We start from the raw sequence: 27,236 nt of genomic DNA on the forward strand, positions 1-27,236 counted from the left end.
ACATCGAGTTCGGGGACATGGGGTCGGGGAGCCTGAGCTGGTCCCACACCGGGGCCTCCTGGGTGGGACCCTCAGAGCGTGGAATTAAGAGTCCTTGGCCTCCTTGCTCGCCTGGTGGTGGGAACTTCTGCTCAGCTGGGAAGGGTTTCTTGGAGGAGGCGCTGAGCGCTCATTGGTCCCTGGCCCCACCCCCACCCCCCCAACACCCGGGCTCCGGGTGTTGTGGTGGGCCTCCTGCCGGCCCCTTCTCAGCCCCGGCACCCGCATGCCCAGAGCCCTTTCCCTTTGGTGAAGCAGTGGGGGTTGGAGGATTGGGGGCAGCCAACCAAGCCAGACCAGGCACGCGGGGCCGTGGCTTCTGGCGGAGACCAGCTGTGCTGTGCGCTGTGGCTGGCTGGACGCGGGGAGCCGTCCCTGGAGCCGCCTGTGGGCTAGCACACTGCCCAGTGCCGCTGTCTGCTGGGCAGGCCTTCCCGGCGGCGGCGGCGGGGGGGGGGGGGGGGCGGGGCGGGGCGGGCTCCTGAGGGACGGCCAGGCCGGGGGCGCGAGGGGTGGGAGCGCCGCCGGCCCTTCCCCCCTCGCTCATAGAGGAGCGGCCCTTGGAGTTCTGCGCCCCCTTCCCTCTGAGCCGCCAGGCGCAGCCGGTGGGAGGGGCGTGGCGGCCAGGCTCCCTAAGCAAGGAGGAAGCCGGAGGCAGGGGCCGTGGAGGGTGAGATACCCTGGGGTCGCGCGGGCGCTATCAGCGGTGCCAAGCAGGACTGTCCCAGGGCGGGGCAGCATCTCCCTGAGCCTCTTATCAGCCCCAGAGTCCACAGGACGCTCCTGAGTTAACGTGTAACCACACGCCATCCCCACCACCCTCAAAGCCAGCAGTGCCCACATGCAGGCCACTGAGGGGGCTGCAGGCCGACATGGACGCCCGGAAGGAGGGGCTGCCCCGGAAACCTCGCTTCTCAGCTCAAGTGAGCGCCGCAGAGTTGGGTACCGGGCCTGGGCTCCTGGGAACGCAAGTGGCCTGCAAGAATCGGGGGCGGAGGTGGGCCAGGTTCTGTGAGCCTGGACGTCCTGGTGCCTGTGCGTCTGCCTGCTGCCCTGGGCAGCATGGCTGGGGTCCCCGGGCAGGGCTGGGCCTAGCGCCCAGGGGCCAGGAGCGCTCTAGAGGGGGAGTGGTCCCGGGAGCTGGGGGTTGGGCTGCGTTGCAGCCGCTCAGAGGCCTCCTTACCTCCAAAGCACCCACAGCCGCGCGTGGGCCTGGGGCTGCTCCCGTTCTTCCTCGCCTGTGCCGTCTACCTCCTCGTCCAGAACTCCACGGACCAGCCGTCTTGGGTCAGCGCCCTGCTCAAGATCCTGCCCATCCTCTACCTGGCGGGGTTTCTGGGGACCGTGTTCCCCTGCGGGGGCTACCGCTCGCTCCTGCAAGGGGCCCTGCTTTGCTCGGCCGTGGGGGACGCCTGCCTCGTCTGGCCTGAAGCCTTCCTGTACGGTGAGAGCGGGTGACGGGATGTGTTGCCTTGTCCCTCTTGGATGCCCCCCCAGCGGGTGGAGGGTGGGATGCCGTGGTGGGGGGATGACTCCCCAAGAGAACTCCCTGGGGAGCCCATGGCCGTGAGGAGACGCACCCAGACCCCCGCCCCCACTGAGCGCCTCCCACATGGGTGCGGGCGGTGTTTCCGAGGCCGCGTGAGCGCGCAGGGTTTCGAGCACGCTGCCAGAGGCCAGCCTCACCGGGAAGGTAACGCCTGAAATGGGACGTGGGTACCAGCCAGGTGCCCCTGCAGGCAGAGGGCTGGCAGGTGCAGGAGCCAGGGTGCGTGCAGCCACCGGGGCCACCGCAAGCTGGGCTGTCCCTCCGCGGGCGGTTCGGGGCAGAGCTGCGTGGAACGCGGTGCGCGCCTGAGGCGGTTTGGGGGCCAATGGCCAGAAGAAGGGATGGCCAGGTAGGCCACCCTGGGAGACGGGGCAGTACGGCCAGGGTGGGAGCTGGCGCTGGGGGTCCGCCCTCTCCCTCGGGGCGAGGGCGACAGGGTGAAGCCAGAGAGCAGCACGCTTTACCAGGTGCCCCCGGTATCTCCTGCAGGCATGGCTGCCTTCGGCCTGGCCCACCTGCTCTACCTCCGGGCCTTCGGCCTCACGCCCCTGAAGCCTGGCCTCCTGCTGCCCCTCCTCCTGGTTTCCAGCCTCTACTTTGGGCTCCTGCACCCTCACGTCCCGCCCCACATGGTCTGGCCCCTGCTGGCTTACTCCATAGTCCTGGTCGCCATGCTGTGGCGGGGCCTGGCCCGGGGCGGGAGTGCCCACTGGGGCGCCCTGCTGTTCGTGCTTTCGGACACCGTGCTGGCCTGGAACACCTTCACCCACCGTGTGCCCCATGGCCACCTGCTGGTCATGACCACCTACTACTCCGCCCAGATGCTCATCACCCTGTCGGCCTTCCAGAACCCCAGGCTCAAGTCCCACTGACTTGGGGCTGAGGTGGGCAGGCGTCCGCCCTCTCTCCTCCTGCAAGGACCTGGCCCTGTGCCCTGCCCCCCAGAGCAGTGAAGCCAGAGAAACAGCCTTGGGGGCGAGAGTGAGGCCCCCAGACTCCAGTGTGCCGGTGCCCGTTCATCTGGAGACTAAACCGTTCCTGGAGTTCCGAGTCCACCGCCTTGTGATTTCCAGGCCCTCAGCCAGACCCACGCTGGGTACCCCCAGCCCCTGGCCTACTTCTGTGACTCCAAATGCTCTCCGCCTGTCATGGCCCTGATTTATTTTTCTGTTGCTTAAAGTAAAGTGGGCGTTGAACCAGCGACATCACCGTTCATTTGGGGAGGGGTGATCACAATAACAGCAAATAAGTCATTTTCCTCCCTCCCCACCCCCGCACAGAATTTACCATTTTAACCACTTTTAAGCCCATGATTCAGTGACAGTCCATTCGCTGGGTTGTGCTTTGAACAGCTGCTTCGGGCCCTCCCTTGGGAACACGTGTTTGTGTGTACAATGCAGTGATGTTACCTCTGCCCACGGTGGGCTGCTGGTGGCCGAGCCCTGGTGCCCAGGACTTGGCGGGGGGGGGGGGTGGCGTGGAGTAACCCTCCTCCCCGGGGCCCTTTGATGGCGGTGGGGATTCATCATATTCATCGTGTCCTTCGTCCAGATGAGGACATTACTGAGCTGAGGTCAGGAGGAGGCTGGCTGATGTTAGTTTCCTGTGGCTGCTGTCAGAAATTACCATAAGCTGGGTGACTTAACAGAAGTTAAACCTCACAGTTCTGGGGGCCACAAGCCCAAATCCCTGGTGTCAGTGAGGGTGCCCTCCATTCAGGACACACTCGGGGGAGGGTCCTTCCTGCCCCTCCAGCTCAGGACAGCCCAGCCAGGCTTCCCGTGGTGGCCTCCCTCCTTGAGGCTGCCCTCCCCTGGGGACACCAGTAGTTGGACTGAGGGCCCACCCTAAGTCCAGGGCGATGTCATCCCGAGATCCTTAACTTGATGACATCTCCAAAGACCCTGTTCCTAAACAACATGACATCCATAAAGGCCCGGGCTCAGGACTTGCACACATCTCTGGGGACCACAGTTCACCTGACTGCAGTCACACCCAGTATCAGGAGAGGAGAGGGCTGAGGAGATGAGACTCAGAGGGGGCTTGGAGGAGGGGGTAGGTAAACACACGGTGGGAATGGAGTACTGAAGAAGAAACAACCCAGGTGCGGCCCTCGTCTTGGCTGTGACCTTGGCAGCCCTCTGCCCTTTGAGCCTCAGGTCCTGCATGTGAGGACAGAAAACAGAACTGCTCTCCAAACCCTGCTGTTTCTGCAGCCATGGTGTGCCTTTAGGGACTCTGATGGCAGAGAGGGGACTTCTACAACCATGATGTGCTTTTAGGGACTCTTATAGCAGAGAGGAGACTTCCACAGCTCTGATACGCTTTTAGGGACTCATAGCAGAGAGGGGACGGGGACTTCTACACCCGTGTTGTGCTTTTTTTCAGGGACTTTCATGGCAGGTCGCTGCTACATCCAAGATGTGCCTTAAAGGATCCCCCCACCCCAGAACCCAGGCTTGGTTTTTAGTCCCTGCCCCACCTCCAGGCCAGGACCCCTCACTCACCACAGAGAACCACCTCAGGCCAGATGAGGCAGGTGCTCTGACAGCAGCGCCTGCCTGCTCTTCACAGTCTCATGCAACGTTGGCCGGGGTGCCTTCCTTCAGCCGCACACCCGCTTGGTGGTCGTGGACCACCTCCTACGCTGCCCAGGTCCTCACCACTCTGTCAGCCATTGAGAGTGGGAAGCTCACGACGGAGTAACTGCAGCGCAAATAAAGTGTGCACCCTCTCCCCTCCTAAAGGGCTCCCAGAACAGCCTCCCCCCCAGGTAGAAGTGCTAAGGAGCAGTATTTCCAGCCTCCATCTGTCTGAACCCCATGTTCCGTTTTTTGAAACTGAGATGGGGTGACATAACTGTCTTTAAGGCACGCTAGTGTTGATCTGATGCATGGATACGTCACAGCATGAGTACCCGGGGAATGTTAGCGAACACCTCTTGAGTCATCACATAACGACTGTTGCTTTATTGTGGTGGGACCAATTAAGATCTAGCCTCTTAGCAGCCTTGTAATTTATAATCGAGCATTGTTGTCCGAGGTCACTCTGCTGTGACCATGATCTGTTTGAAGGCATTTGTATCCAATTCCTGAAAAAAAAAAAAAAAATGATGGCAGCTTTACTGGGATACTCTCAGGTGTCCCTGGGTGGCTCAGACTATAAAGAATCTGCCTCCAGTGCTGGAGACCCACGTTTGATCCCTGGGTCAGGAAGATTCCCTGGAGAAGGAAATGGCAATCCACTCCAGTACTCTTGCCTGGAGAATCCCATGGACAGAGGAGCCTGGAGGATGGGCTACAGTCCATGGGGTCACAAAGAGTCAGACGTGACTGAGTGACCAACACTTTCACTTTCTTCATCTACCACCCAAAGGCTCACTCAAAACTGTAGACGTGGTTTTTAGTATATTCACAAGAGTTTTCAACTAGCAATCTTAGAGCATTTTCTTCACCCCAAAAAGAGACCCCATGCCTTAAACCCATCGCCTCTAGCCCAAGGCAATCACCAGCTTGTTGTTTAGCCCCTGAGTTGTGTCTGACTCATTGTGACCCCATGAACTGTAGGCTGTCAGGCTCCTCCGCCCATGGGATTCTCCAGGTAGGACCTTGCTCATCCTTTAGTGTTTCATGATGATAAACAGTTCTGCCTCTGCACGCAATCACAGCGTAGGGCTTGCTCCCCACACCCACCAAGCAAAATCTCCCAACACCAGCTGGGCGTCCTGCAACAAATCAACTCAGTGCTGACGCTCTCCCACAGGTTGAGGACTCAGCCCTACAAAACTGACCCCCTCCCACCTGCCACCCGCACTTCAGACGCCAGTCACAAGCCCCCGGTTGTTACCTGTGCTTCTGACCAACTGGCTATAAGTCAGATGTTCCCAAGACCCCATCCTCGGGTTGGATTAACTTGCTAGATCAGGTCACAGAATGCAGAGAAACGTGCCTGCTGCTGGTTTCTTCTAGGATGTCACTCAGGAACAGGAGAAGGGAGAGGAGCACAGGGCAGGAAGTGGGGAAGGAGCCCAGCGCTTCCGTGCCCTGCCTGGAGAGCCTTCCTCACCCGCTCTGTTCACTTTCAGACCGTAAGTGAGATCAGGGCAGCTTGTGTGTGCAGACCATCAGGCAAGCAAAGCCCTTCTGAAAAGCCCTTCAGGACGCCGGCGGTCTAGGGGTGAACCCACAGCAAGTGTGGCTGCAGTTTCATCTAATGGCTTCAAAGGGCCGGACTTATTCCAAGACTTAATGCGAACTCCCTTATTCCTACCACGTATTTGCAAAGGATTGTGCCCAGTTCCGTCGATTTGGAATCTGAGTTACTTCGAATTGAAGCCACGTGCTCTCGGGCCCAGGTAGAACGGTGGCGCGTGGGTCTACAAATAGGGTCGTCCTGAGGGCAGCTGGAGCTCGCAGGGGCAGGGGAGACAGAGCCCAAAGGCAGGACAGGTGATGAGACGCCGGTCTGGTGCTGAACCGTCCCCCTGAGGGGTGGGCATCTTTCCCTCTCCGCCCTGGAGCGGCCCCTCACCGCCTTCCCGCCCGGCACACACGGGACCTGTGTCGCGCCTTCACCGGGCAGCGAGAAGCGGCGCCTTAACCTGGGGGCACAAAGGGGATACCTCGAAGCCAGGCGGAGCCCAGCGTCCAGAGGTGAGGACCGAGGCTGCGGGGCGGGGCGGGCCTCAGGCTACAAGCCTACACTTCCTCCTCCTCCCTTTCTGCCCTGACCTGTGGCCTCACGTCGGACTGGGAGAGGGGAATTCTTGCGTGTAAAGTCCAGCAGGTGGAGGGACACCTGGGTCCCTCGGCAGCGTCCACAGACATGACCGGCGCTGGCGGGGGCCTCCAGGCCTGGGGGAGCCTGCTGCTGCTGGTGAGTCCCCCAGACCCCGGGTCCGAGGGGGAGGGATGCTGGGGACCCAGAACGCTGGCCCCACGGGAGGTGGGGCTTACCCTTCTCTGGGCTTCGGGATTGGGAGAGGTTCCTAGGGAGGCTTACATACACCTGGTCTCTCAAGATCCTGCTGTGTCTGCTGCGGAAGTAAACGCTGGTTATTGGCAAGACTCAGGTATTTTATAAAGAGAAGGGAGTCAGGCCCAGGTCCTCCCCCCTCAGACCTGGGAGTCCAGGCCCCCATCCCCTCCTCCCTCAGACCCAAGACTTCCAGATGCTCAGCCCTTTCTCTCTGAAACCCAGGGGTGCAGACCCCCAGCCCCTCGTCCCTCAGATTGCGGGGTCCAGGCCCCAGCCTCCTCCCTCAGATTGGGTGACAGTTTCCTGGTTCCCAGCCTCAATCTCTTCCTTCATTCTCAGTCTGTTGATCCCTGCCCTTAATCTTCCAAGGCCATATTTTTCAGGAAGTGAAGCCATTCAGTTTATCTCAGCACCTTATGCTTGAAGCCAACCCCAGCCCCTGGGTGCCTGGAGTCCTGTCCCTGCCTCACCAGCCCCCCAACCCCACCCTCAACACACACACACACACCCAGAGCAGACAAGGGAAGGTCGTGGGGCTGACCTTTGTCAGGGCCCAGCCTTGGGGAGGAGGTGCGGTGCCCTGTTCCTGCCCTCTGGGAGCACTGACTCACAGGGGCCAGGGGCACTCGGGGAGGGTCACTGGCCTGCCGTCTCACCTGAGGTGAAGCGAGGTGAGCCTCAGAGTCTGACTCTCCCCTCTGGGCTGTCTCCAGGGCCTGTGCAGCTGGACAGGGGCCAGGGCGGCAGGTGAGTGACCCCTGCCTGAGTTCACAGCCCACGCAAAGCCACCGCACCTCAACGCCCATGAGCTTTGTGGTGGTGGTGGGGGGCGGTGTCTCCATGGAGGACAAAGTGGCCACGGCAGGTGCCCATGGGAACGGTCCTTTCTGGACATGGGGCAGGAGTGGGGGTGGTAGAAGGGACAGGACTCCCCGGCTCGCACCAGACCCTCCTTCCCAGTCCTCAGCCCCCAGCCTCTGCCAGGAAGCTGGCTGTGTAGGCCTGGGCCAGCATTGTTGCAGAAATCCTACCAGAAAGCGCAGCTCTAGACCCTTGTCACTCAAGTGTGGTCTGTGCATGGGCAGCGGCCCCCGAGAGCTGACTGTGCGTGCAGAGCCTCCATCCCAACCCAGGCCCCTGAGTCAGAACCCGACTGGAAGGAGATACCCAGGGATGCATGTGCACGCTGAGGCTCAGGAGGCACTGATCAGGACCAAGCGCCCACATCTGTCTTCCGGCCTGTCACTGAGGCAGGCCTGGGAGCTCACCCTGAGGGTCAGACACACCCAGTGACTCTCTCCTCCCCTGCTCCCCTGCTCACTCCAAATCCTTCTTCCTGACGTCTCAGCCCCCAACCCCGTCAGGAACCTGACTGTGCAGGCTCAGAACAGCAGCTCCATCACCCTGAGCTGGAAGGCGCCTGAAGGCCCTGAGCCTGAGTACTACTGGGTCCAGTGGACTGATGACGGTAATACAACTGGGTCTCAAAGCACAGCAAATACCAGCTTCACAGCGGAAGGACTTGAAGCCGGGACGTTGTACGAGTTCTCTGTGAACGCAGTAAAAGATGGACTCAACAGCTCCTGGGTGGCTCTCAATGCCAGCACAGGTGAGAGGCAGCCGCTATTCGTATTGTTTTTGTTTGTTTTAATGGGAGGTGACAGATGGTGGTGGAGAGCTGACAGGAGAACGTGGCACCCTCCCTCGCCCAGGGTCCCTTTGGGCCACCACGAGCAGGCAGTGAAGAAAGAATACGTGCCCTACAAGAAGAGAAGCCAGCACAGAGGGGAGCCTGCACACTGCAGCGGAGAGTAGACCCCACTCGCTGCAAACAGGGAAAGCCTGCTCGCAGCCACGGGGACCCAGGGCCGCCACCACGATTAGCTAGTTTATTAATTACAGCGGTGCCAGTGGCAAAGAACCCACCTGCCAGCGCAGGAGACACGAGAGACGCGGGCTCCATCCCTGGGTCGGGAAGATCCCCTGGAGAAGGAAATGGCAGCCCACTCCAGTATTCTTGCCTGGGAAATTCCATGGATAGAGGAGCCTGATGGGCTACAGTCCACGGGGTCACAGAGCGACTTGAGCACACACGTGAGACACACACGCACAAACCAGAAAGACCAGAGTCAACAGCTCCATCTGGAAAGTTGATATGTCTGGAAGTGAGAAGGTTCTGTCCCTGGGGCAGCTTGTGACAGACAGTGTAGGGCATGGTGATGGGTGGGGCTCAGGGCTGTAGAGCCCGGACAGAGGGCCTGAGCGATCCCGGACCCCCCACCTCTGGCCACGTTTCTGCGGTCCACACTCCTTAGCAAGTAGACTCCCTCCCATGCCTAGGTACTTACACTTTGCTTTGAGGAGGAAGAGACTGGGGCACCATGGGTGTGCGGCGGAGGGGAGGGGTCCTTGGGGATCCAGCCCCTTCGGTCTCTATCCTCACTTCTCAGCTCCCAGCGAGGTTATAGCCCTACAGAAGCAAAATCAGACCAACAGCTTCATCACCCTGAAGTGGGAGGCCCCTGCAGACCCACGGCCCCAGTCCTATGTATACTGGGTCCATTGGGCCAGCAGAGGACATCTCCAGAGGAAGCAAGGTCCCCAAGGACACCAGGACAACCAGACGGGCAGGACCAATGGGACTCGCTATACGGTGGAGGCACTGGTGCCCGGGACTTGGTACAGCTTCAACGTGTGGGCTGAGAGCAACGGTGTACACGGTTGCAAACAGAGCCTCAATGCGTCCACGGGTGAGATGGGGCTCCCTTTAACCTGGTGGGGGGCTTAGGTCGGGCCTGGGGACAGTGAGAGGTGAGTGGCCCATGGGGTCATGATGTCATGTGTTGCAGTGACACAGACGGTCAAAGGGCTCATGGGAGTTGTAGTCTGTGGAGACCTGTGGCCTGTCCCTGTGTGGACAACAGAGAATGAGGGGTGAAGAGGTATTCTGGTTTGGGGGACGGAAAGGACGCGCTGGTTCTCAGAGAATTGGCCTGACTGGTGGGGAGCGGGGCAGTGGGAAGTCCCCCCGGATGGAGCCTCCTGACACCTCTCATCCTGCACACAGTCCCAGATCCTGCCAACATCACCTCCTGTGTCATCACCTCCGGGGGCCACGAGGTCATCCTGGCCTGGTCCTGCCCCCAGGGAGGCTACGAGGCCTTTGAACTGAAGGTTGGGGGGCAGCTGGGCCCCCAGAACAACTCCTCCTGCGGGGAAGCCGTGAAGGTGCCGTTACTCAGGCCGGCTCAGTCCTACTCAGCCACCGTCACAACCCTCTGGGATGAAATGAGGGCCCCGTCTGCCTCGGTGGTCTGCCACGCGGAGAGCGGGCACGCGGGTGAGTGGGGTCCCGGGGAAGGGGAACTCGTGGCCTTCCCCACCCCTTCAGGCCCTGCTCTGAGGCAGGCCCACCCGCCCAGGGGGTCCTCTCTGCTTGTGTTTTCTTTGCTGCTTTCTTTAAAACAGCTCTGTTGAGACGTGATTCCTATAACATACAACAGTTCATCCACGGAAAGGGTACAGCCCCCTGGCTGCTGCATATTCGCAGTATTTGCAGCAATCGTTGCCATTGGTTTTAGAACGTTTTCATCATCCCATAAAGAAAAGAAAAGTTGTCCCCTTAAGCCTTGTTGTTCGGTCGCTCAGTCATGTCCGACTCTTTGTGACCCCATGAACCTCAGCACGCCAGGTCTCCCTGTCCGTCACCAACTCCCAGAGTTTATCCAGATTCATGTCCGTCGAGTCGGTGATGCCATCCAACCATCTCATCCTCTGTTGTCCCCCTCTCCTCTTGCCCTCAATCTTTCCCAGCATCAGGGACTTTTCCAGTGAGTTGGCTCTTCCCATCAGGTGGCCAAACTATTGCAGCTTCAGCTTCAGCATCAATCCTTCCAATGAATACTCAGGGTTGATTTCCTTTAGGATGGACTGGTTTGCTCTCCTTGCTGTTCACAGGACTCTCAAGAGTCTCCTTTAAGGCTGTTACCCCCCCCCGACTTCCCCAGCCCCCCGCCGTCACCCCTGACTTCCCCAGCCCCCCGCCATCACCCCCAACTTCCCAGTCCTCCACCAACCAGCCGTTGGCGATCTCTAATCGACACCTGTCTCTCTAGATTTGCCTCTTATGGATCTTTCCTAGAAATACAGTCACACAGTATGTGGTCCCTTGTGACTGGTTTCTCTCACTTAGTGTAATGATTTTGAGGCTCATCCAGGGTTCTAATGTGTATCAGTGCTTCGTTGCTTTTTAAAAAATTAATTATTTGCTTTTGGCTGTGCTGGGTCTTGGTCGCTGCAAGGGTTTTTCTCCAGCTGTGGAGGGGTGGGGCTCCTCTCTAGCTGGGGTGTGCCAGTTTCTCGCTGTGGTGGCATCTCTTATTGCTGAGCACAGGCCCCGGGGCGTGCGGGCTTCAGGAGCTGTGGTGCACGGGCTCAGGAGTTGCAGCTTCCGGGCTCTGGAGCACAGGCTCAGTAGTCGTGGCTCATGGGCTTAGTTGCTTCGAGGCCTGTGGAATCTTCCCGGACCAGGGATCGAACCTGTGTCCCCCGGAGTCTTACCACGGAGCCCCCAGGGAAGGCCCCGAGCAAGTGATGACTTTTGATCAGCAACTCAGGAACTAAGAGGCTGTGGGGCAAGGTTAGGTCAGTGGGCAGTGTGGGGGCGTTCTCCTCTCCCTCCTCTGGCCTCGAGTCTACCCCATGGGCCTCTGATCTGAGTCTGGGGGGCTCAGGACAGCAGGAACGCAGCGCCAGGCTCTAACAGCCCCCACCCCGCCTTCCCCAGGGGTCATTGCCGGCGCCGTGCTCAGCGTCCTCCTGTTACTCGTCCTGGTGGGCCTGCTTCTCTTCTTCCTGAAGAGGAGGTGAGACTCCAACACACAGGGCTCACGGGGCACCTGGAGGGCGGCCCCAGGGACAGACAGGGACCCCTGCTCCAGCCTCATTCCCGATCCTTTTCCTCCCCTTGTCCTTTTCCCAGGCATAGACAGAGGGAGAAGAAACCCGCACCCAAGGATCTGGAGATCAGGTGAGTGGGTCTGGGGAGCGCCAGAGACTCACTGTCGATTCAAATCCATCTGGCCACCGGACAGGTCAGAGGGCAGGATCAGGGGACCCACCTGCAGGGGCCATCATGCCTCCACCGCTGCCTGCTCCCTAAGCGCTCTGGGCCGGTGGCTACGAAACTGCTTTCAGCCTCTGCTCTGGGACCCCCGCTCATTCATCCAACAGCGCGACCACCGAACCCCCATAAAGCATCAGGCACTGTTGTAGGAAACAGCGACGGAAACAAAGATTCCTGCCCTTGTGGCGCTTACGTTCCAACACAAGGACTTCCCTGCTGGTCCGGGGGTTGGAACTCCAGGCTTCCACTGCAGGGCACACGGGTGAGACCCCTCGTTGGGGATCTAAGATCCTTCAAGCCTCGAGGCACAACCAAAGGCAAACACAGGAGCGCACAGGAAGTAGAACAAGCTGATGAAGGCCATGACGGTTACGTGGAGACAAACAAAGCGAGAGATAGAGCTAACAAGAGTAGCGGAGTATTTTAGATAGGGTGTCCAGGAGAAGCCTCACTAACCAGATGACTAAGAGAAAGCCATTTGAGGACAGACTTGAAGCAAATGAGGGGAAGAGCCCTGTGCCCACCTGGGAAAAGACATTCCAGGCGGAGGCGCCGAAGCAGTCACCCTCTTGGGGTGCTGGGAGAACGAGGCCTGTCTCTGAGGCTGAGCAGAGTGTGGGTGAAGGGAGGCGGGTAGGAAGCGAGGTTGGAGAGGTACCAGGTGGGGTCAGATAAGAGTGAAGACTGCATTTTATCCGGAGATCAGAGTGTTTGGAAGCTTTTGAGTAGACCCCTGATACAGTTAAGAAGCAAAGGCAAAAAGCAGGGAGGCAGCAAAATGTGTTTAATAATACAGACATCGTTAAGTCTCAGAGCAGGAAAGGGTTAGAGGGAATCGGATTCAAGATGTCATCTGAGTGTTTAAACAGCAGATCTGGTTACAGATTGGATGTGTTGGTGTGGAACTCAGAGAGGGCTCAAGAGTGACCCCAAGGCATTTAGCCTGAGCCCCAGGAAGGCTGGAATCGCCATGACTTGAGGCAGAATGTCTATGGTGGGGGCAGGTTTGAGGGAAAAGTGTCAGGAGCTCAGTGGTGGACACATTGAGTTTGAAATGCTTGTTGGATGTGCGAGTGAAGACGAAGATGAACAAGCCATTGGATAAAGCTCTGCAGTTCAGGAGAACATTTGTGCAAATATCTTCACTCTGGGCCAATCGTCATTAAATCTCTATGTTAGAACAGTCCCCAGGGATTAACAGAGGAGCGTCAGGGCAAGGAGTTGAGGAAAGCTGGGAGGCCAGCTGTGAGGCTGTTCAGTTGCTCAGTGGACTCTGTCACCCAGTGGACTGCAGCACGCCAGGCTCCCCTGTCCTTCACTATATCCAAGAGCTTGCTCAAACTCATGTCCATCGAGTCGGTGATGCCATCCAACCATCTCATCCTCTGTCGTCCCCTTCTCCTCCTGCCTTCAGTCTTTCCCAGCATCAGGGTCTTTTCCAACGAGTCAGCTCTTCACATCAGGTGGCCAAAGTATTGGAGCTTCAGCTTCAGCATCAGTCCTTCTAGTGAATATTCAGGGTTGATTTCCTTTAGGATGGACTGGTTTGATCCCCTTGCTGTCCATGGGGCTTGTGGCCACCAGAGGTGGGTGCCTGAGGGGGAGTAAGTACAGGTATCAGGGCGATGATGCCCAGTTTCTCCTTCGCCGTAGAATCTGTCCTGGCCAGCATCCCGCCCCAGTCACCCTCTGACCTCTCCCCTCCCTACCCTGTGTCCCTTACACTGCCCCTGCGACAAATCTCTGCACCCACTGGATTCCAAGTCTGGTCCCGCCTACACGTCGAGCATTTTGCCATCCTCAACCTCGGTGCCTCGCAGGTGGAGATTCCTGGAGGCTGGTGGGAAACAGGTCTGAAGCTCAGGACGGGGAGAAGTGGGGACTGGAGATTTAGAAACTGTAGACGAAGGTGAAGCTACAGAAGTGGTCAAACCCTATGAGAAGCGTGTGTCCAGTGAGAAAGGGGGAGACGAGGATGGACTCCCGGGAACGCCCCCCTTTTAGGATGGATGGAGGGTGAGGGGCCTACCAATGAGGAGGAGCAGCAGCAGCCAGAGAGGCCGGTGGTGGTGCCAACCAGGAGAGGGTGCTCAGAAGAGGGTGGATCCAGAAAAAACCAAAGTGCTGCGGAGCACTGACTCAGAGGATGGCCTGAGGGGCAGCCTTTGGAAGTGCAGCTAAGGAGGCAAATCAGACTTTGAAACAGTCCTTGTTCCCCTGGAGTCACGGTGCAAACACCAGGCCGGTGAAGGGTGGGAAGGAAGCAGAGAACTGGCCTGCCTGAGAAGGCTGAAGGCAAAGGCATGTTTCCGTCCATCGCATTGTTGTGCATGTAGGTGTGATGGGGCCGCTGGATCCGAAGACAGACACCGTTCAGAGGCAGTTTACTGCACTCAGATCCCAGCGAGCGGTTACACGTTACACCAGGCAGGGCCACACAGACACACACCCAGGGTCGGCTGGGAGGTGGGGGGACCCCTGAGGAAGAGGCTGTATCCTGGTTTTCATGGGGACAAGTGGGCAATGCAAGCCAAACAGGTTGAGCTGGAGTCACCTCAGTGGACCCCAAGGGCTGTTCCCTGTCGCTGGAGGCGATCTGAGCAGACAGCCCAGAGTGTGTGATCCTGAAAGGGGCGGTGGTGAGGGTGTGCAATTTCGTCAGCTCGTCAGGAAGGAGAGCTGGGGAACTCCCTGGCGTCCGGTTCACCGCCAGGGCCAGGTTCAGTCCCGGCTCGGGGATCTCCCGCAGGCCACGCGGCTCGGCCAAATGAATAAATAAAAAGGAAAAAGTGTAAAAATCAACCAAAAACCAATTACATTAAAAAAAAAAAAAAAAAAAAAAGGAGAACTGAACTGGTGAGCCTCCAGCCAGGGACTCACAACCGAGTCTGGACTGACTGGACTTACAGCATTGCAAGGGGAGGGGCAGAAACACCAGCTCGAAGGACGCTTGTTTGTTTGTTTGTTTGGTTTTGTCTATGCCGGGTCTTAGTTGCCCTGCAGGCTTCTCTCCAGTTGCAGAGCGCAGGCTTCTCACGCGCTGACTTCTCTTGTTGCCGGGCACCAGGGATCGAACCTGTGTCCTCTGCCTTGGCAGGCGGATTCTTTACCACTGAGCCACTAGGGAAGCCCCAGAGGATTCCCTTTTTCAGTACGAAAGTGAGAGTAGCGTGCTCACACTCAAACGGGAAGAGGGAAGAACAGGGAATTGGGGCCTAGAGACGGGCAGTGGCCCTAAAGGGCCGAAGGAGCACCTCTCCCTCTTTCTGAGTCAAAACGACTCCCAAGGGACTTCCCTGGGGGGCCAGCAGTTAAGACTGTGCTCCCGGTGCAGGGGGCCTGGCTTCGATCCCTCCTCAGGGAACTTGATCCCACATGTCACAGGTAAGACCCAACACAGCCAAAAAACAAATTCTGATCGTGGTAAAAAGATAGACGAGCTATAACTCACCACTGCAGACCGTTTTTAAGTGCCCGGTTCAGTGGCACGAAGTCCACGCCCATTGTCGTGCAGCTGGCACTGCCATCTACCCGTAAAACTCTTAAAACAGAACAGAACACGGCTTTGTTTATTTAGGCCACGCTGCAGGCCTTGTAGGCTCTTAGTTCCCCAGTCAGGGATCAAACTGGCACCCTTGGCAGTGAAAGCCTGGAGTCCTAACCGTTGCACTGCCGGGGGAATTCCCTAGAGAACTCTCTTCACCCGGCAGAAACGAAACTCTGTACCCAGTAAGCACTAACTCCCAGTTTCCCCTGTCTCCCCAGCCCCTGGAAACCCCCTTCTGCTTTCAGGTTGTATGAGTTTGATGACTAGCTGCCTCATATAGGTGGGAATCGTATTTGTGCTCTTGTGACCGGCTCATTTCACCCAGCATCAGGCCCTCATGTTCCTCCATGGTGCCTTATGGGTCAGAATTTCCCTCCTTCTTAAGGATGAATAATATTCCGCTGTATACATAGAGCACATCTTCTTGATCCATTCACCTGTCACTGGACACACGGTTTGCTGTCACTTTTTAGCTACTGTGAATAATGCAGCTGTGAACATGGGTGTACAAATACCTGAGACATTGCTTTCAGTTCTTTTGGGCGCATACCCGCGGACAGATTTGATGAATGAGAAACAAAATCGGTAATTTGAAAAGACGTCTGCACCTCCCATGTTCATAGCAGCAGTATCCGCCATAGCTAGGATATGGTAACAACCTAGGTGTCCATCAGTGGATGAATGAACAAAGAAGATAGCATACAGACAATGGAATATTACTGAGCCATAAAAAAGGAATGAAGTGATGCCATTTGTGACACCGTGGATGGACCTTTAGGGCATTATGCTAAGTGAGACTAGTCAGAGGAGGACAAATACTGTGTGATATCACTGGCATGTGGAATCATCAAAACGGTTGAGGGAATTCCCTGCCGGTCCAGGGATTAGAACTCAGTGCTTTTATTGCCCATGGTCAGGGAACTAAGATCCTGCAAGCTTTGTGGCACAGTCAAAAAAAAAAAATTAAAAAAAAAATAATAGAACCGCAGACTCATAGATACAGATAATACATTGGTGGGTGCCAGAGGCAGAGAGTGACTTGGGTGAAGGAGGATAAAAGGTCCAAACTTCCAATTATAAGATAAGTAAGTCCTGGGGGAGGTGCAAAAAAGAAAAGCAAAACCCCCTCCTTTTATCCCAAGAACGTGCGGGTAAAGGCGGTTCAAAGACTCACCCCTCTCCGCCCCGCAGGTTCCCAGGGGACATCCTGGCGGAAGACTTTGCCGAGCACGTCTGGAGAAACGAGAGGGACAGCAACTATGGCTTTGCCGAGGAGTACCAGGTGGGGTGAGCCGGCCCCGCGCGGCCACCAGCCCCTCCCGCCCCTGCGGGGCTGAGCAGAAGCAGGCATGCCCAGCTGGGTGGCTCACAGAAATCCCCAGCCACCATCGGCCACCTTTTTGACTCACACTGGTGTCCGGTAGCCGGGTCCCTTCTCTCCCGCCTGCCCCCAGCCCTGGCCTTTTCCTCCCAGTAGCCGTCTCAGACGCCCCCAGGGGACGGTAGGCACAGGCGTCCTATCTCTGTGGGTGCTGCAGAACTCCCGGGGGCACGGGGTGAGTGGGGTGGCGCCACGCGGCTGGCCCCGGGTGGGGCTGGGCCGAGGAAACCCAGCGCCCGTGCACCCGCCCCTTCCTCCGCCCCCAGCAACTGGTCCTGGAGGACCACGGCCAGTCCCAGACGGTGGCCTCAGCCCCAGAGAACAGCGCCAAGAACCGCTACAGAAACGTGCTGCCCTGTGAGTCTCGAGTCTCCGGCGTTCTCGCCTGCGACGTCGCCTAACACCCTCGTCCCTTGCTCCCCTCGAGAGACAAAGCTCCTGCCCCCGTGAGCGGGGAGCCCCTCGGCCGGCTCCTCCCGACGGGGTCCCTCGCCCCATCCCAACTCCCTGTGTCCGCCCGTCCCCGCCTTCCCCTCTTTCCCCGCTCCCTCCGCTTCGCTAATGCCGGCGTCTCCCCGTAGACGACTGGTCCCGAGTGCCCCTGCGGGCCCTCCTCGGACAGCCGGGCTCTGAGTACATCAACGCCAGCTTCATCCCCGTAAGGCTGGGGTCAGCCTGGGCTCGGGAGCCTCGGAAGGTAAGGGCCGGGGGCAGGGGGGCCCTGACCCGCCTGCCTCCCTCCAGGGTCTCTGGAGTTCCCGGGAGTTCATTGCGGCCCAGGGCCCCCTGCCGCAGACCGTGGGCGACTTCTGGCGCCTGGTCTGGGAGCAGCAGAGCCACACCCTGGTCATGCTGACCAACTGCGTGGAGTCCGGCCGGGTGAGGGGAGCCCCGGGTCCCCCCGGAGGGGGGCGCCCTCCAGGCTGCAGCCTGTGATCCTGCCCCAGACACCGGTCCCGGGGTGGACCCTGACCCAACCTCGGGGGTTCCCAGCACGACCCCACCCCTTCCGCCTGCCCCAGCCCACCCACTGGGCCTCCTATGGGGTGAAGCTGCTCTGGAAGACCTGAGGAAGGGGCAGTCTTCCTGGCTGGGGTGGCTCTCCACTTGGTTCCCGGGCCGGGGCCGCGTCCCCGATGCTGAAACCCAGAGCCGCCCGCAGGGGTGCTCCGGGGGAGGTTCTCCGCAGCCTCCTGTAGTCTGACCCACCAGTCTCTCCCCAGGTGAAGTGTGAGCATTACTGGCCTCTGGACGCCCAGCCCTGCACCCACGGGCACCTGCAGGTGACGCTGGTGGGGGAGGAGGTGGCGGAGGACTGGGCGGTCCGGAACCTGACGCTCCGCCATGTAAGCCCCGCCCCCCTCGACTGGCAGTTCCTCCCCCGCGGCGGCCCCTCCCCAGAGCTCCCCCGGAAGTCGCGGTTTCCATCGCTCCCACCCGGGACCTCCGTGTGCCCCAGCGGTGCCCCCACCCATCAGAGACAGGCCCCGGACTGGGTCCCTTCGACCCCTGCCCCTAGGTACAACAGCAGAAGACTTTGCCCGTGCGTCAGTTCCACTACGTGACCTGGCCAGACCACGGCGTGCCCCACTCCCCAGACCCCTTGCTGGCCTTCTGGAGGATGCTCCGGCAGTGGCTGGACCAGACGGTGGGGGGCGGGCCTCCGATCGTGCACTGCAGGTGAGGAGGGGCCGGACCCCCGCCCTGCGCCTCGGAATCCGGCCCCTCGGGTCCTTAGGGGACTTGCGGAGGAGGCGAAGGAGACCAGGAAGGCATGCAGGAGATGGAGGCAGGAGGTGAAGGCGTGGTGGTGCAGGTTGCGAATGAGGATGAAGATGAAGGGATGGGAAAGGAGGGAAAAGAAAGAAAGGAGGCGGCATGGGTAGGGAGGAACAGGTGAAGGACAAGCGGAGGAAACGGCCAGAGGTCTTAAGAAACGTTTAAAACACCTCCTTGGGGAAACTCCGGGTGGTCCAGTTGTTAGGACACAGTGTTTTCAGCGCCAAGAGCCGGGTTCATTCGCTGGTGGGGGAGCTAAGGCCCCACAAGTCTCACCGCTTGGCAACAATAATAATAATAAAAAAATAAAAATAGTTCATTTTATATTTAAAGAAAAATGACTTACTTGGGAGCTCAGCTGCTCTGTATGAACCACAGCTGGTCACTTACTAGCTGAGTGTCCTGGGACAGTGGACTTCACCTCACTCAGCCACATTGCCCTCTCTGTAAAATGGACACGCTCAGCTGACAGTTCCTACTTCTGAGGGGTGGGAGAAGTGCACAGAGGACATGAGGCACCCAGAACGGGACCTCACAGACAGAACTGTGCGAAGTCATTAGTTATTACTTCCTACTTAAGCAACCCCCACTTATACCGTAGCCTCCAGAATAGCCCCGCTAAATACCCGACCTCTGGGTACTCCAAAGACGGAGCTCTCCAGTCAGCGGGGGGCTTCCGGCGCCCCCGTGGCCTGACGCCTCCTTGTCCCTGCCTAGCGCTGGCGTGGGCCGCACGGGCACCCTCATTGCCCTGGATGTGCTGCTGCGGCAGCTGGAGTGCGAGGGTCTCGTGGGGCCCTTTGCCTACGTGAAGAAGATGCGGGAGAGCCGCCCGCTGATGGTGCAGACTGAGGTGAGGGGGTTCCCCGGGCCGGGCAGGCGGGCAGGCAGAGCTGGCTGAGGCTCAGGAGGGTGCCCCTCGCGCTGCTCTGTCCCCAGGCCCAGTACGTCTTCCTGCACCAGTGCATCCTTCGGTATCTGCAACAGTCAGCCACAGTGCGGGCTCAGGAGGGGGCCACCTACGAGAACCTGCTGATGGAGAATGTAGCTGCTACAGAGGCCTAAGCTGTGGGAGGGCTGAGACCCCTGCCCTTCTAGACACAGACTCTGCACCCCTGCTTCAGCCCAGATGCCTGGGCCCTGGGACAGCTGAGGGCTGGGGTCCCAGACCCCCGGGCCCTGAAGGAAGAGAGGGGACCGGCAGCCTAGATTCCTACTTCCTGGAGAGGGGGCAAGCCCAGATCCTGGATTTCCAGTTCCTTGAAGAAGGAGAGGGATGGGGGTCCAGGAGTCTCTTGGTTTTTGTTTGAGGCAGGAGAAGGCAGGGTCTCAAGGAAACAAGCTGAATTCTGAGGAAGAAAGGAAGTAACGAGGCTCCAGAATTCTGGTCACCTGAGGAACAAGGGTGAGCAGAGACCTGCCCACCTTTTACTCCAGAAACCAAATCAGTCTTCAAGAATCTGAGGTTTCCCCTTCCCCTGCCGCCTGTACATATTTTTTTTCTTTTATCCCATAACTTATTAAATCACTATTTTCCCCAGAGACACCCGTCCCCACAGTGGATTTCTGGGTCTGGAAATAATATTGGGGTTGGTTCCTGATGTATAGGTACTGAGGCAAACGTCCCAGGAAGGTAGCTACAGGGATTCACAGTTGGCACCTGAAAATGTAGGTTTGGGCAGTTGAGCCTCTCCGAGAAGGCCCAGGGTGTGGGCAGTGTGGGCTCCGTGCCCTGAGCTAGGAGCATGGAGGCTTGCCTTCTGGGCCTGGCCCTAGGGGAACTTAGAGGGTGGAGTGAAACCGATTTGCTGGTGAATTTCAGGCTTAGTCTCCTGTCTGGATATCTGAATACCCTGGCCTCCAGAGAGGGTCTTCTGGGTCCTAGAATCCGGTATCTGGCGCCCGGTTCTCTGGGCAGCCGCGGAGTCTGAGGTGGAGAGAAGCGGACTGGATGCCAGGATGGCTAGACTAGAAGGCAGAAAATCCTCCGGACCAGGATAAATATCCGTGGGCGTTCTGGTGGTTCCAGGCTCGGGGGCTAGACGAGGGGTGGGGCGGCCTCTCCACTTACGGAACACGCACGCGCGCGCGCGCGTACACACACACACAGAGGCTCTCTCACACTCATACACGGAGGCGCACACGCGCACACACCGGGGTGGCTCCATTCGGCCGCGCCCCCGCCCCGCAGCGCTCTGCGATCAGCACCGGGGACAGCGCCAGTCACCCGCGTGCGGGGGCGGGGTCCGGGCGGGGCCGGCGCCTCTGTGTCTCTCCGGAGGGTCCCGTCTAGCTGCCGCACAGGTAGGAGCCGCTGGGACCCCTCCCCAAGCTGCATCTTCATTCCCATCCGTAGAGAGATGCAGCGTGTGTGTGTGTGTGTGTGTGTGTGTGTGTGGTGGAGGGGCTACCGGGGGAGACCAACAGATGGAGGGGGAGGGCTGGAGCCTGATTCGGAGAGAATGGGACTTAGAGACAGGTGTGGAGACAAAGAGCCACGAGGAAGGGAGACGCAGGCGTGGAGACAAAGAGCCACGAGGAAGGGAGGCGCAGGCGGGGGAGAGGGTGCAAGACCTTGGTAGACAGGGACCAGACAACAGGCAGAAGCCAGCTAACCCAGAAGGGGGAGCGGCGAGAAGCCGATGGGGAGACGGACAGAAATAGGGAAGGCGTCGGTTTGGAGAATGGTGGCCCAGGCGGTCACGAGGACAGGTGTGAAGACAGAGCTCGGGGCGCGCGGGCGAGACAAACAGGCTGAAAATGATGTGGGGGCCCAGCCAAGGCAGCAGGGCAGACGCTCGCCGCCCACATTCTCCGCAGGAGTGGGAGACGGAGGGCAGCATGAGTCTTCACGTCCCGTTCCGGGGCAGGTGTGGAGGGAGGAGCCAGCTGCGGGCGCTAGCACGGACCGGCAAGGCCGCGTCCTCCCCAGCTCCGCTTGTCTCGGGTGTCAGGGTCTGGGGTCCCAGGCGGAACAGGGCTCCGAAGCCGCTAGCCCCGCCGGGACTCCGCTTGTGTGCGTAAGCCCCGCCCGTTGTCTTAGCAACAGGCCGTTGCCGAGGCAACCAGCACTCCCTTCACCCCGCCCGAGCCGAGCCAGCCGTTGCTCTGGGCAACCTGGTGCGCCGGTTCCCACGCCCGTCTTCGCCCACGACTGATTCAGGCCCCGGGGAAGGGCAAGAAAGGAGCAGAAGTCATCGGGACTGGATTCCTAGGGGGCCTAAAGGGAGGGGGGCGTCCCTTTGGACGGGAACGTGCTCCCGGAACCCACGCCTAGCCTCCGCCCTCCGCAGCAGGAAGGCTGAAACTACAACTCCCAGCATGCCTCACGGTAGTCGATCGGTTCCTACACGGCCCCCGCCCAGAGGGCCGATGGGAGTTGTAGTTCTTTCTTGTTCGGCGGGCTCAATGGACTCACAGGGTGGGTGTGGGGGGCTAGGGCGTTTGGGTGCATCCACAGGAAAAACCATAAGACCTCGTCGTCATGTTCCCGGAGCCTCCAACACCCGGGCCTCCAGCGCCCGACACGCCTCCTGACTCGAGTCGCATCAGCCACGGCCCCGGTGAGCGAGACTTGGGGCGGAGTGGAGGCAAAGCCTCGTCGGGATTCTCGGGGGCGGGATCCGGATCGGGTGTTTTCAGGCTGGTGGGCTGGAAAATGCGGGTGAGGTCATAGTAGGAATCCTGGATTGGAATCTAAATGAAATGAATAAGAAACGGGTTTGCAAGAAAATGAAAACCCACATCAAGGGTGTGGAATGGAATGGAACCTTGGATTGGTGAACTGGAAGGTCCACCTCTCCCTTCTTTTAAACATAGGGAGACCCGGGGAGAGGTTAAACCTCCTTAAAGCACAGGGGTTGAGCAGAAAAATTAGAATAAGGGTAGAAGAGGAGGTAGAACTAATAAGCAAGGAAATCCAGACGGTGTCAGCCTGCCATAAGGCTTCAGTTTTATTTACGAGATGAGCTGGAAGGAAAACATGGGAATAAAATGGAATGGACATGGCTGGAGGGAAAACAAGGCCAGGATTTCAGCTAGCACATGGTCCATCCAGGTCTGAATGACCGGGTTGCTTCTCGGGGCCTCAGTGTTTGCTGTTTCCATGCCCTCTGCAGTGCCCCCCTGGGCTCTGGCCACCATCGTGCTGGTCTCAGGCCTCCTCATCTTCAGCTGCTGTTTCTGTCTCTACCGGAAGCGTTGTCGGAGGCGGATGGGCAAGAAGAGCCAGGCCCAAGCCCAGGTTCACCTTCAGGAGGTGAAGGAGCTGGGCCGGAGCTACATAGACAAGGTGTGGCCTGACCCAGTCCCTCAGCCCTGGCCGTTTCTTTACCCATGCTCCTCTCAGTGGCCCAGCAGCTCCCCTGTGTGTCGAGCCCTAAAGTGGATCTGGGGACCTGGAGGTGGACCAGACATTCACAAGAACCTCCAATCAGATGGGGAAGTCAGACATTCACACAGACGTTCACGACACAGGGCAGTATGTGCCACATTAGAGGCAGTGTGGGGCATATGGGAGCACAGAGAAACCAACCAGCTGACAGCCCGGAGGGTCTGAGAAGGCTTCCCGGAGGTGACTTCTGTGTTGAGACCCAGAAGGACTCAGTTAACTGAGAGCAGAGAGAATGACATTTTACCTCAAAGGAAGAGCACGTGCTGAGGCCTGGAATCCAGATTATGAGGGATGTCTGGAGAACAAACTCAGTTTTCACAATAGCTGGGATATAGCATAAAGGTATACTGTGCTCTAGGCTTCCCAGGTGGCGCCAGTGGTAAAGAACTTGTCTGTCAATGCAGGAGACATAAGAGACAAGGGTTTGATCCCTGGGTTGAGAAGATCCACTGGAGGAGGGCACAGCAACCCACTCCAGTATTCTTGCCTCGAGAATCCCGTGGATGGAGGAGCCTGATGGGCTACAGTCCATGGGGTCACAAAGAGTCAGACACAACTGAATGGACTTAGCACACACGCATATATTCTGTCCTTGAGGATGAGGCTTCTAGAGAGCTCAGCGGTACCCACGTAATGAAGGGAACTGGGAGCCACAGAAGTTTTGAGCGAGAAAGGGGCAAGGTCACATGGGCTTTAAGATGAATCCCCCGGAGCCCACGTGCAGGACAGATCTGGAGGACAAGGAGACAAAGGAGGAGGTTGGAGGGCAGTCCAGAGAGGTTGAAGCAAACATGAGTAGGAAGAGGCCATTGGCACGGAAAGACACAGGTTCAGGTATCTGAGCATTATACCTCCGAATGCAGAGCGGAATGAGGCTCTCCTGGGAGCCAGAGAGTCCTAGGTTTCCAACCCAGAGTAACCGGCTCTGTGACCTTGAGAAATTGACTGTCTCTGAGCCTCGAGGTCGTAGTCTGTGACTAGTGTTTCCTCTCCTCCCTTTTCAACAGATAGCTGTTATAATGATCACCCGTAAGGGATGCCCTTTAGGGTCCTGGTGTCCAGTCTCCAGCCCTCTCTCCTAAAGCCGGTAGCTCCAAACCCCGTCAGCATCAGAATCACTTTGGGTCCTTGTTGAAATGCAAGTCCTGGATCTTGCGCCACTTACTGAGTCAGAATCTCGGAAGAGAAGGCATTCTACCACACTACGACTACTACTATGCACATTACATCTAGAAAATCAGTGACTAGAAGTCTTCTGACTTCGTTGTGCTACTTTAGAATCGCAAGTATGCACTATATATGCCATTTTCCCTCCAAGTTTTTCCATCCAGGATCACTAATCAACGTGGCAATTTGGACCATCACCCCAGTACATCCATGAACGTGTGAACTAAAATCTGCGTCCCTCCCGTAGGCAGAGAGACACTGTCAGCGCTTGTTCTTTTAGTCTAGGCATGACAAACACACTGCATGTGCGTCACCGCATCTGTGTGCTACCGGTAGCAGATATCACTAATCAAACACTGACCAGCATACCTCCTTGTGTGTTGCCATGGCGCGTCTCCGCCTGTGGCAGACATCACTAGTCAAACACCGACTCTGCTTAGCTTGCAAATGTTCAGGTTTAGCCAGAGGGTTCTGTGAGTCTCCCTTGGCTTCTGGGCCTGGAGGACACCACAGTCCGGGGAGGAGTTCACCTGCCCTTGCCCCTGGCTCCCTAAGGTGCAGCCAGAAGTGGAGGAGCTGGAGCCGACGCCTTCGGGACCAGGGCAGCAGGTGGCTGAGAAGAATGAACTAGGGCGACTGCAGTACTCACTGGACTATGATTTCCAGACTGGCCAGGTGCGTGTGGAGGTGGAGGGAAGCTTTGAACGGGAGGGCACCAGGAGTTCTAGTCCCTTTTTGGAGAAGGCTTCAGAAGGGAAGCTGAGACTAGGGTCCTCTCATCACTGTCCAGCTGCTGGTGGGCATCGTGCAAGCTGAGGGACTGGCAGCCTTGGACATAGGCGGCTCCTCTGACCCCTACGTGCGGGTCTACCTGCTGCCAGACAAACGGAGGCGGCAGGAGACCAGGGTGCATCGGCAGACGCTGAACCCTCACTTTGGGGAGACTTTTGCCTTCAAGGTGAGCTCGTGGCCTCAGGGCTCCGTGCCCAGCAGCCCGTCCCCAGTCTGGAACACTGGCGCCACAGTCCCTTCAGCTTTTACTGGTGGCAGCTACCACCAGCTCTGTGGACTATTCCACTGGACCCTGTGCTGTCCCTCCGAGAGCAGTGCTGGCCCCTGGACTGCTCCGCTGGCCCTTGGGCTGTCCCATTTGGGCTCCATGGACACTCCCGACTCTTCCTTTGGCCCCCCACTGTCCCCACTCACCGCTTTCCCCGTGGATGTGCTGCGCCTCACTTTGTGCTTTCTCTGCGCCCGCCCCTCACCCAGGTCCCCTACGTGGAGCTGGGGGGTCGGGTCCTGGTCATGGCGGTGTACGACTTCGACCGCTTCTCCCGCAACGACGCCATCGGGGAGGTGCGAGTTCCCATGAGCTCCGTGGACTTGGGGCGTCCAGTGCTGGCCTGGCGCGAGCTGCAGGCTGCACCTCGCGAGGAGGTGAGCGCTCGTGGCCACGCCCCCACGGCTGGGCCCTCCCACCCCAGACCCGGGCCAATCAGCACAGGCGTCCGGGTCGGGGCGGGCCTCGCTCCGGACCGTACCATTCCGAGCAGAGGGGGCGGGAAGGAAGGTCGCAGAGGGGCTGCGGGAGGAGCCCGGGCTTCGGGGACCGGTCCTTCTTCCTCTCTCAGCAGGAGAAACTAGGAGACATCTGCTTCTCTCTCCGCTATGTCCCCACGGCCGGGAAGCTCACCGTCATCGTCCTGGAGGCCAAAAACCTGAAGAAGATGGACGTGGGAGGGCTGTCAGGTGCGCGGAAGCCGCAAACAACTGCGGTGCTGGGCGGAGCCGGGTCTCAGACTCAGGCTCCCGCAGTTTCTGGGTCTCCGAAGATCTCACCGGGGAGAGAAAGGTCCAGGCTGCCGTGGACGATTTAGATTCGATTTGGGCACAGAGAGAGGGGGGCCTGAGGGGTCTGTGGGCTGTCTCTGTGTTGTTCCGAAGAGCCTCGGGCATTCTCCCTGGATTCAGCAGAGTGAGGGGAGCTATAAGATTCCTCCTCCCTCCCCCCAGATCCGTATGTCAAGGTCCACCTGCTGCAGGGCGGCAAAAAGGTGCGGAAGAAGAAAACCACCATCAAGAAGAACACTCTGAACCCCTATTACAACGAGGCCTTCAGCTTTGAGGTGCCCTGTGACCAGGTCCAGGTGAGGGCACAACTATCCACCGCCCCTGCCAGAGCAGCCTTTCCCCTGAGCCCCAGGCCCTTAGAAATGCCCGTTGCTAAGGGAGGAGAGCCTCCTTAGCAGCCCCTAGGAGCCAGGTCTTGGGAGTCTAATTATGTTCTCAGTCTCAGTTTCCCCCATGAGGACCAGGAAGCCCCGCCCACCCAAGCAAGACTGGATGCCCAGCACCCACCCGTAGGAGCTCTGGTTACTGAGAAAAAGAGACCCTCAACCCTAAGGCCAGGCCCACCCACCCATTTAACAGTCTTGAAGATGTGCCCCCATTAGGACCCTGCACCCTAAGGAACCTTTGAGCAACAGAGGTCCTGAGGGTTTATCTGCTTTAAAACCTGGTCGCAGGAAGACTCCAGTACACTCCTGTAACCATCCAGCAGGGCCCTCACCCCCTCCCTCTCCAAGCTCCAGATGAAGCCTTAGCCCAGGCACCTATGGAACTCAGGAAGGGGGTCTCCTTAGCAATGATAACTGAGTCCCTCCGTGTGTGTTCTTACCCCACTTTCTGCCTCCTCTTCCTCCCCTGCCCACCCCAGAAGGTGCAGGTGGAGCTGACTGTGCTGGACTACGACAAGCTGGGCAAGAACGAGGCCATCGGGAGGGTAGCCGTAGGGGCAGCGGCCGGGGGGGCTGGCCTGCGGCACTGGGCAGACATGCTGGCCAACCCCCGGCGGCCCATTGCCCAGTGGCACTCACTGCGACCCCCTGACCGAGTGAGACCGCCGCCAGCACCCTGATGCCCACCCTCAAGCCCCTGCCCCCAGGCCCCTGCCCAAAGCCCTGCCCATGCCCACCTTTAGGGCCAACAACCCCCACTCTACCCATTCCTGCCTTCTCCCCCATTATGCCAATCATGATAACTTACCAACTACCCCGATACAGCACATACCCAGAAGCCCCAGGGGCCCCTGGGGAAAGGGAGGCAGTCTGGCCTCCCCCCACCCCAGGGTCCCGCCCTCTGCTTTGACAATCAGTGATCCCAGCCTACTATCCCCTTGGCTCCCCATGCCCTTTCCTGCACAGGATCACCCACTCCTGTCCCCAGCCTGATTCCTACACCACTCCTGGGACCAAATAAACACTCAGCAACTTTGCTGGC

The 27,236-nt window shown here is 58.7% G+C and overlaps 3 protein-coding genes and 1 long non-coding RNA gene across 8 annotated transcripts; 3 read left to right on the top strand and 1 right to left on the bottom strand.

Annotated features, from left to right (window-relative positions):
* Positions 519–2,789, top strand: TMEM86B (transmembrane protein 86B). The gene is made up of 3 exons (XM_018063086.1): positions 519–962; positions 1,231–1,483; positions 2,078–2,789. Exons 1-3 carry the CDS (start codon positions 912–914, stop codon positions 2,458–2,460), a joined length of 687 nt encoding a protein of 228 aa, XP_017918575.1. The 5' UTR covers positions 519–911; the 3' UTR covers positions 2,461–2,789.
* PTPRH (protein tyrosine phosphatase, receptor type H) lies at positions 5,133–19,941 on the top strand. Of its 3 annotated transcripts, none has more exons than XM_018063088.1 (15): positions 5,133–6,463; positions 7,279–7,312; positions 7,914–8,174; positions 9,016–9,315; positions 9,633–9,905; positions 11,352–11,430; positions 11,547–11,594; positions 16,429–16,519; positions 16,885–16,975; positions 17,200–17,276; positions 17,363–17,497; positions 17,842–17,964; positions 18,138–18,298; positions 18,999–19,250; positions 19,337–19,941. In XM_018063088.1, the coding sequence occupies exons 1-14, from the start codon at positions 6,413–6,415 to the stop codon at positions 19,207–19,209; spliced, it is 1,935 nt and encodes a 644-aa protein (XP_017918577.1). In that variant the 5' UTR covers positions 5,133–6,412; the 3' UTR covers positions 19,210–19,250; positions 19,337–19,941. The 3 variants fall into 3 exon arrangements, with proteins under 3 accessions (XP_017918577.1, XP_017918578.1, XP_017918576.1); XM_018063087.1 differs by having other exon boundaries at positions 5,139–6,463; positions 19,115–19,250; XM_018063089.1 differs by lacking the exon at positions 17,363–17,497 and having other exon boundaries at positions 5,138–6,463; positions 17,200–17,315; positions 19,115–19,250.
* LOC108638050 lies at positions 13,173–17,845 on the bottom strand. 2 transcript variants are annotated; one of them, XR_001919572.1, is made up of 5 exons: positions 17,685–17,845; positions 16,412–16,470; positions 15,142–15,231; positions 13,414–13,867; positions 13,189–13,284 (listed from the first exon to the last, which is right to left on the bottom strand). It is a non-coding gene; the product is annotated as an uncharacterized LOC108638050 (long non-coding RNA). The 2 variants fall into 2 exon arrangements; XR_001919571.1 differs by lacking the exon at positions 13,414–13,867 and having other exon boundaries at positions 13,173–13,284.
* Positions 20,531–27,236, top strand: SYT5 (synaptotagmin 5). 2 transcript variants are annotated; one of them, XM_018063090.1, is made up of 9 exons: positions 20,531–20,701; positions 21,837–21,960; positions 22,516–22,688; positions 24,513–24,632; positions 24,748–24,915; positions 25,227–25,394; positions 25,589–25,706; positions 25,971–26,104; positions 26,674–27,231. In XM_018063090.1, exons 2-9 carry the CDS (start codon positions 21,882–21,884, stop codon positions 26,872–26,874), a joined length of 1,161 nt encoding a protein of 386 aa, XP_017918579.1. In that variant the 5' UTR covers positions 20,531–20,701; positions 21,837–21,881; the 3' UTR covers positions 26,875–27,231. The 2 variants fall into 2 exon arrangements, with proteins under 2 accessions (XP_017918579.1, XP_017918580.1); XM_018063091.1 differs by having other exon boundaries at positions 20,537–20,701; positions 25,592–25,706; positions 26,674–27,236.

Source organism: Capra hircus, chromosome 18, assembly GCF_001704415.2.
Source record: "Capra hircus breed San Clemente chromosome 18, ASM170441v1, whole genome shotgun sequence".
In the NCBI taxonomy this organism is placed as follows: Eukaryota; Metazoa; Chordata; class Mammalia; order Artiodactyla; family Bovidae; genus Capra; species Capra hircus.

Bases quoted from the DNA above. Each gene is read 5' to 3' on its own strand.
- TMEM86B (XM_018063086.1), top strand. From the start codon at position 912: ATGGACGCCCGGAAGGAGGGGCTGCCCCGGAAACCTCGCTTCTCAGCT. The intron at 963-1,230 runs GTGAGCGCCGCA...TTACCTCCAAAG, and splicing joins AACCTCGCTTCTCAGCTCAA to CACCCACAGCCGCGCGTGGG. The intron at 1,484-2,077 runs GTGAGAGCGGGT...TATCTCCTGCAG, and splicing joins GCCTGAAGCCTTCCTGTACG to GCATGGCTGCCTTCGGCCTG.
- PTPRH (XM_018063087.1), top strand. From the start codon at position 6,413: ATGACCGGCGCTGGCGGGGGCCTCCAGGCCTGGGGGAGCCTGCTGCTG. The intron at 9,906-11,351 runs GTGAGTGGGGTC...CGCCTTCCCCAG, and splicing joins CGCGGAGAGCGGGCACGCGG to GGGTCATTGCCGGCGCCGTG. The intron at 17,965-18,137 runs GTAAGCCCCGCC...CCCTGCCCCTAG, and splicing joins GGAACCTGACGCTCCGCCAT to GTACAACAGCAGAAGACTTT.
- SYT5 (XM_018063090.1), top strand. From the start codon at position 21,882: ATGTTCCCGGAGCCTCCAACACCCGGGCCTCCAGCGCCCGACACGCCT. The intron at 24,633-24,747 runs GTGCGTGTGGAG...ATCACTGTCCAG, and splicing joins ATGATTTCCAGACTGGCCAG to CTGCTGGTGGGCATCGTGCA. The intron at 25,707-25,970 runs GTGCGCGGAAGC...CCCTCCCCCCAG, and splicing joins GGACGTGGGAGGGCTGTCAG to ATCCGTATGTCAAGGTCCAC.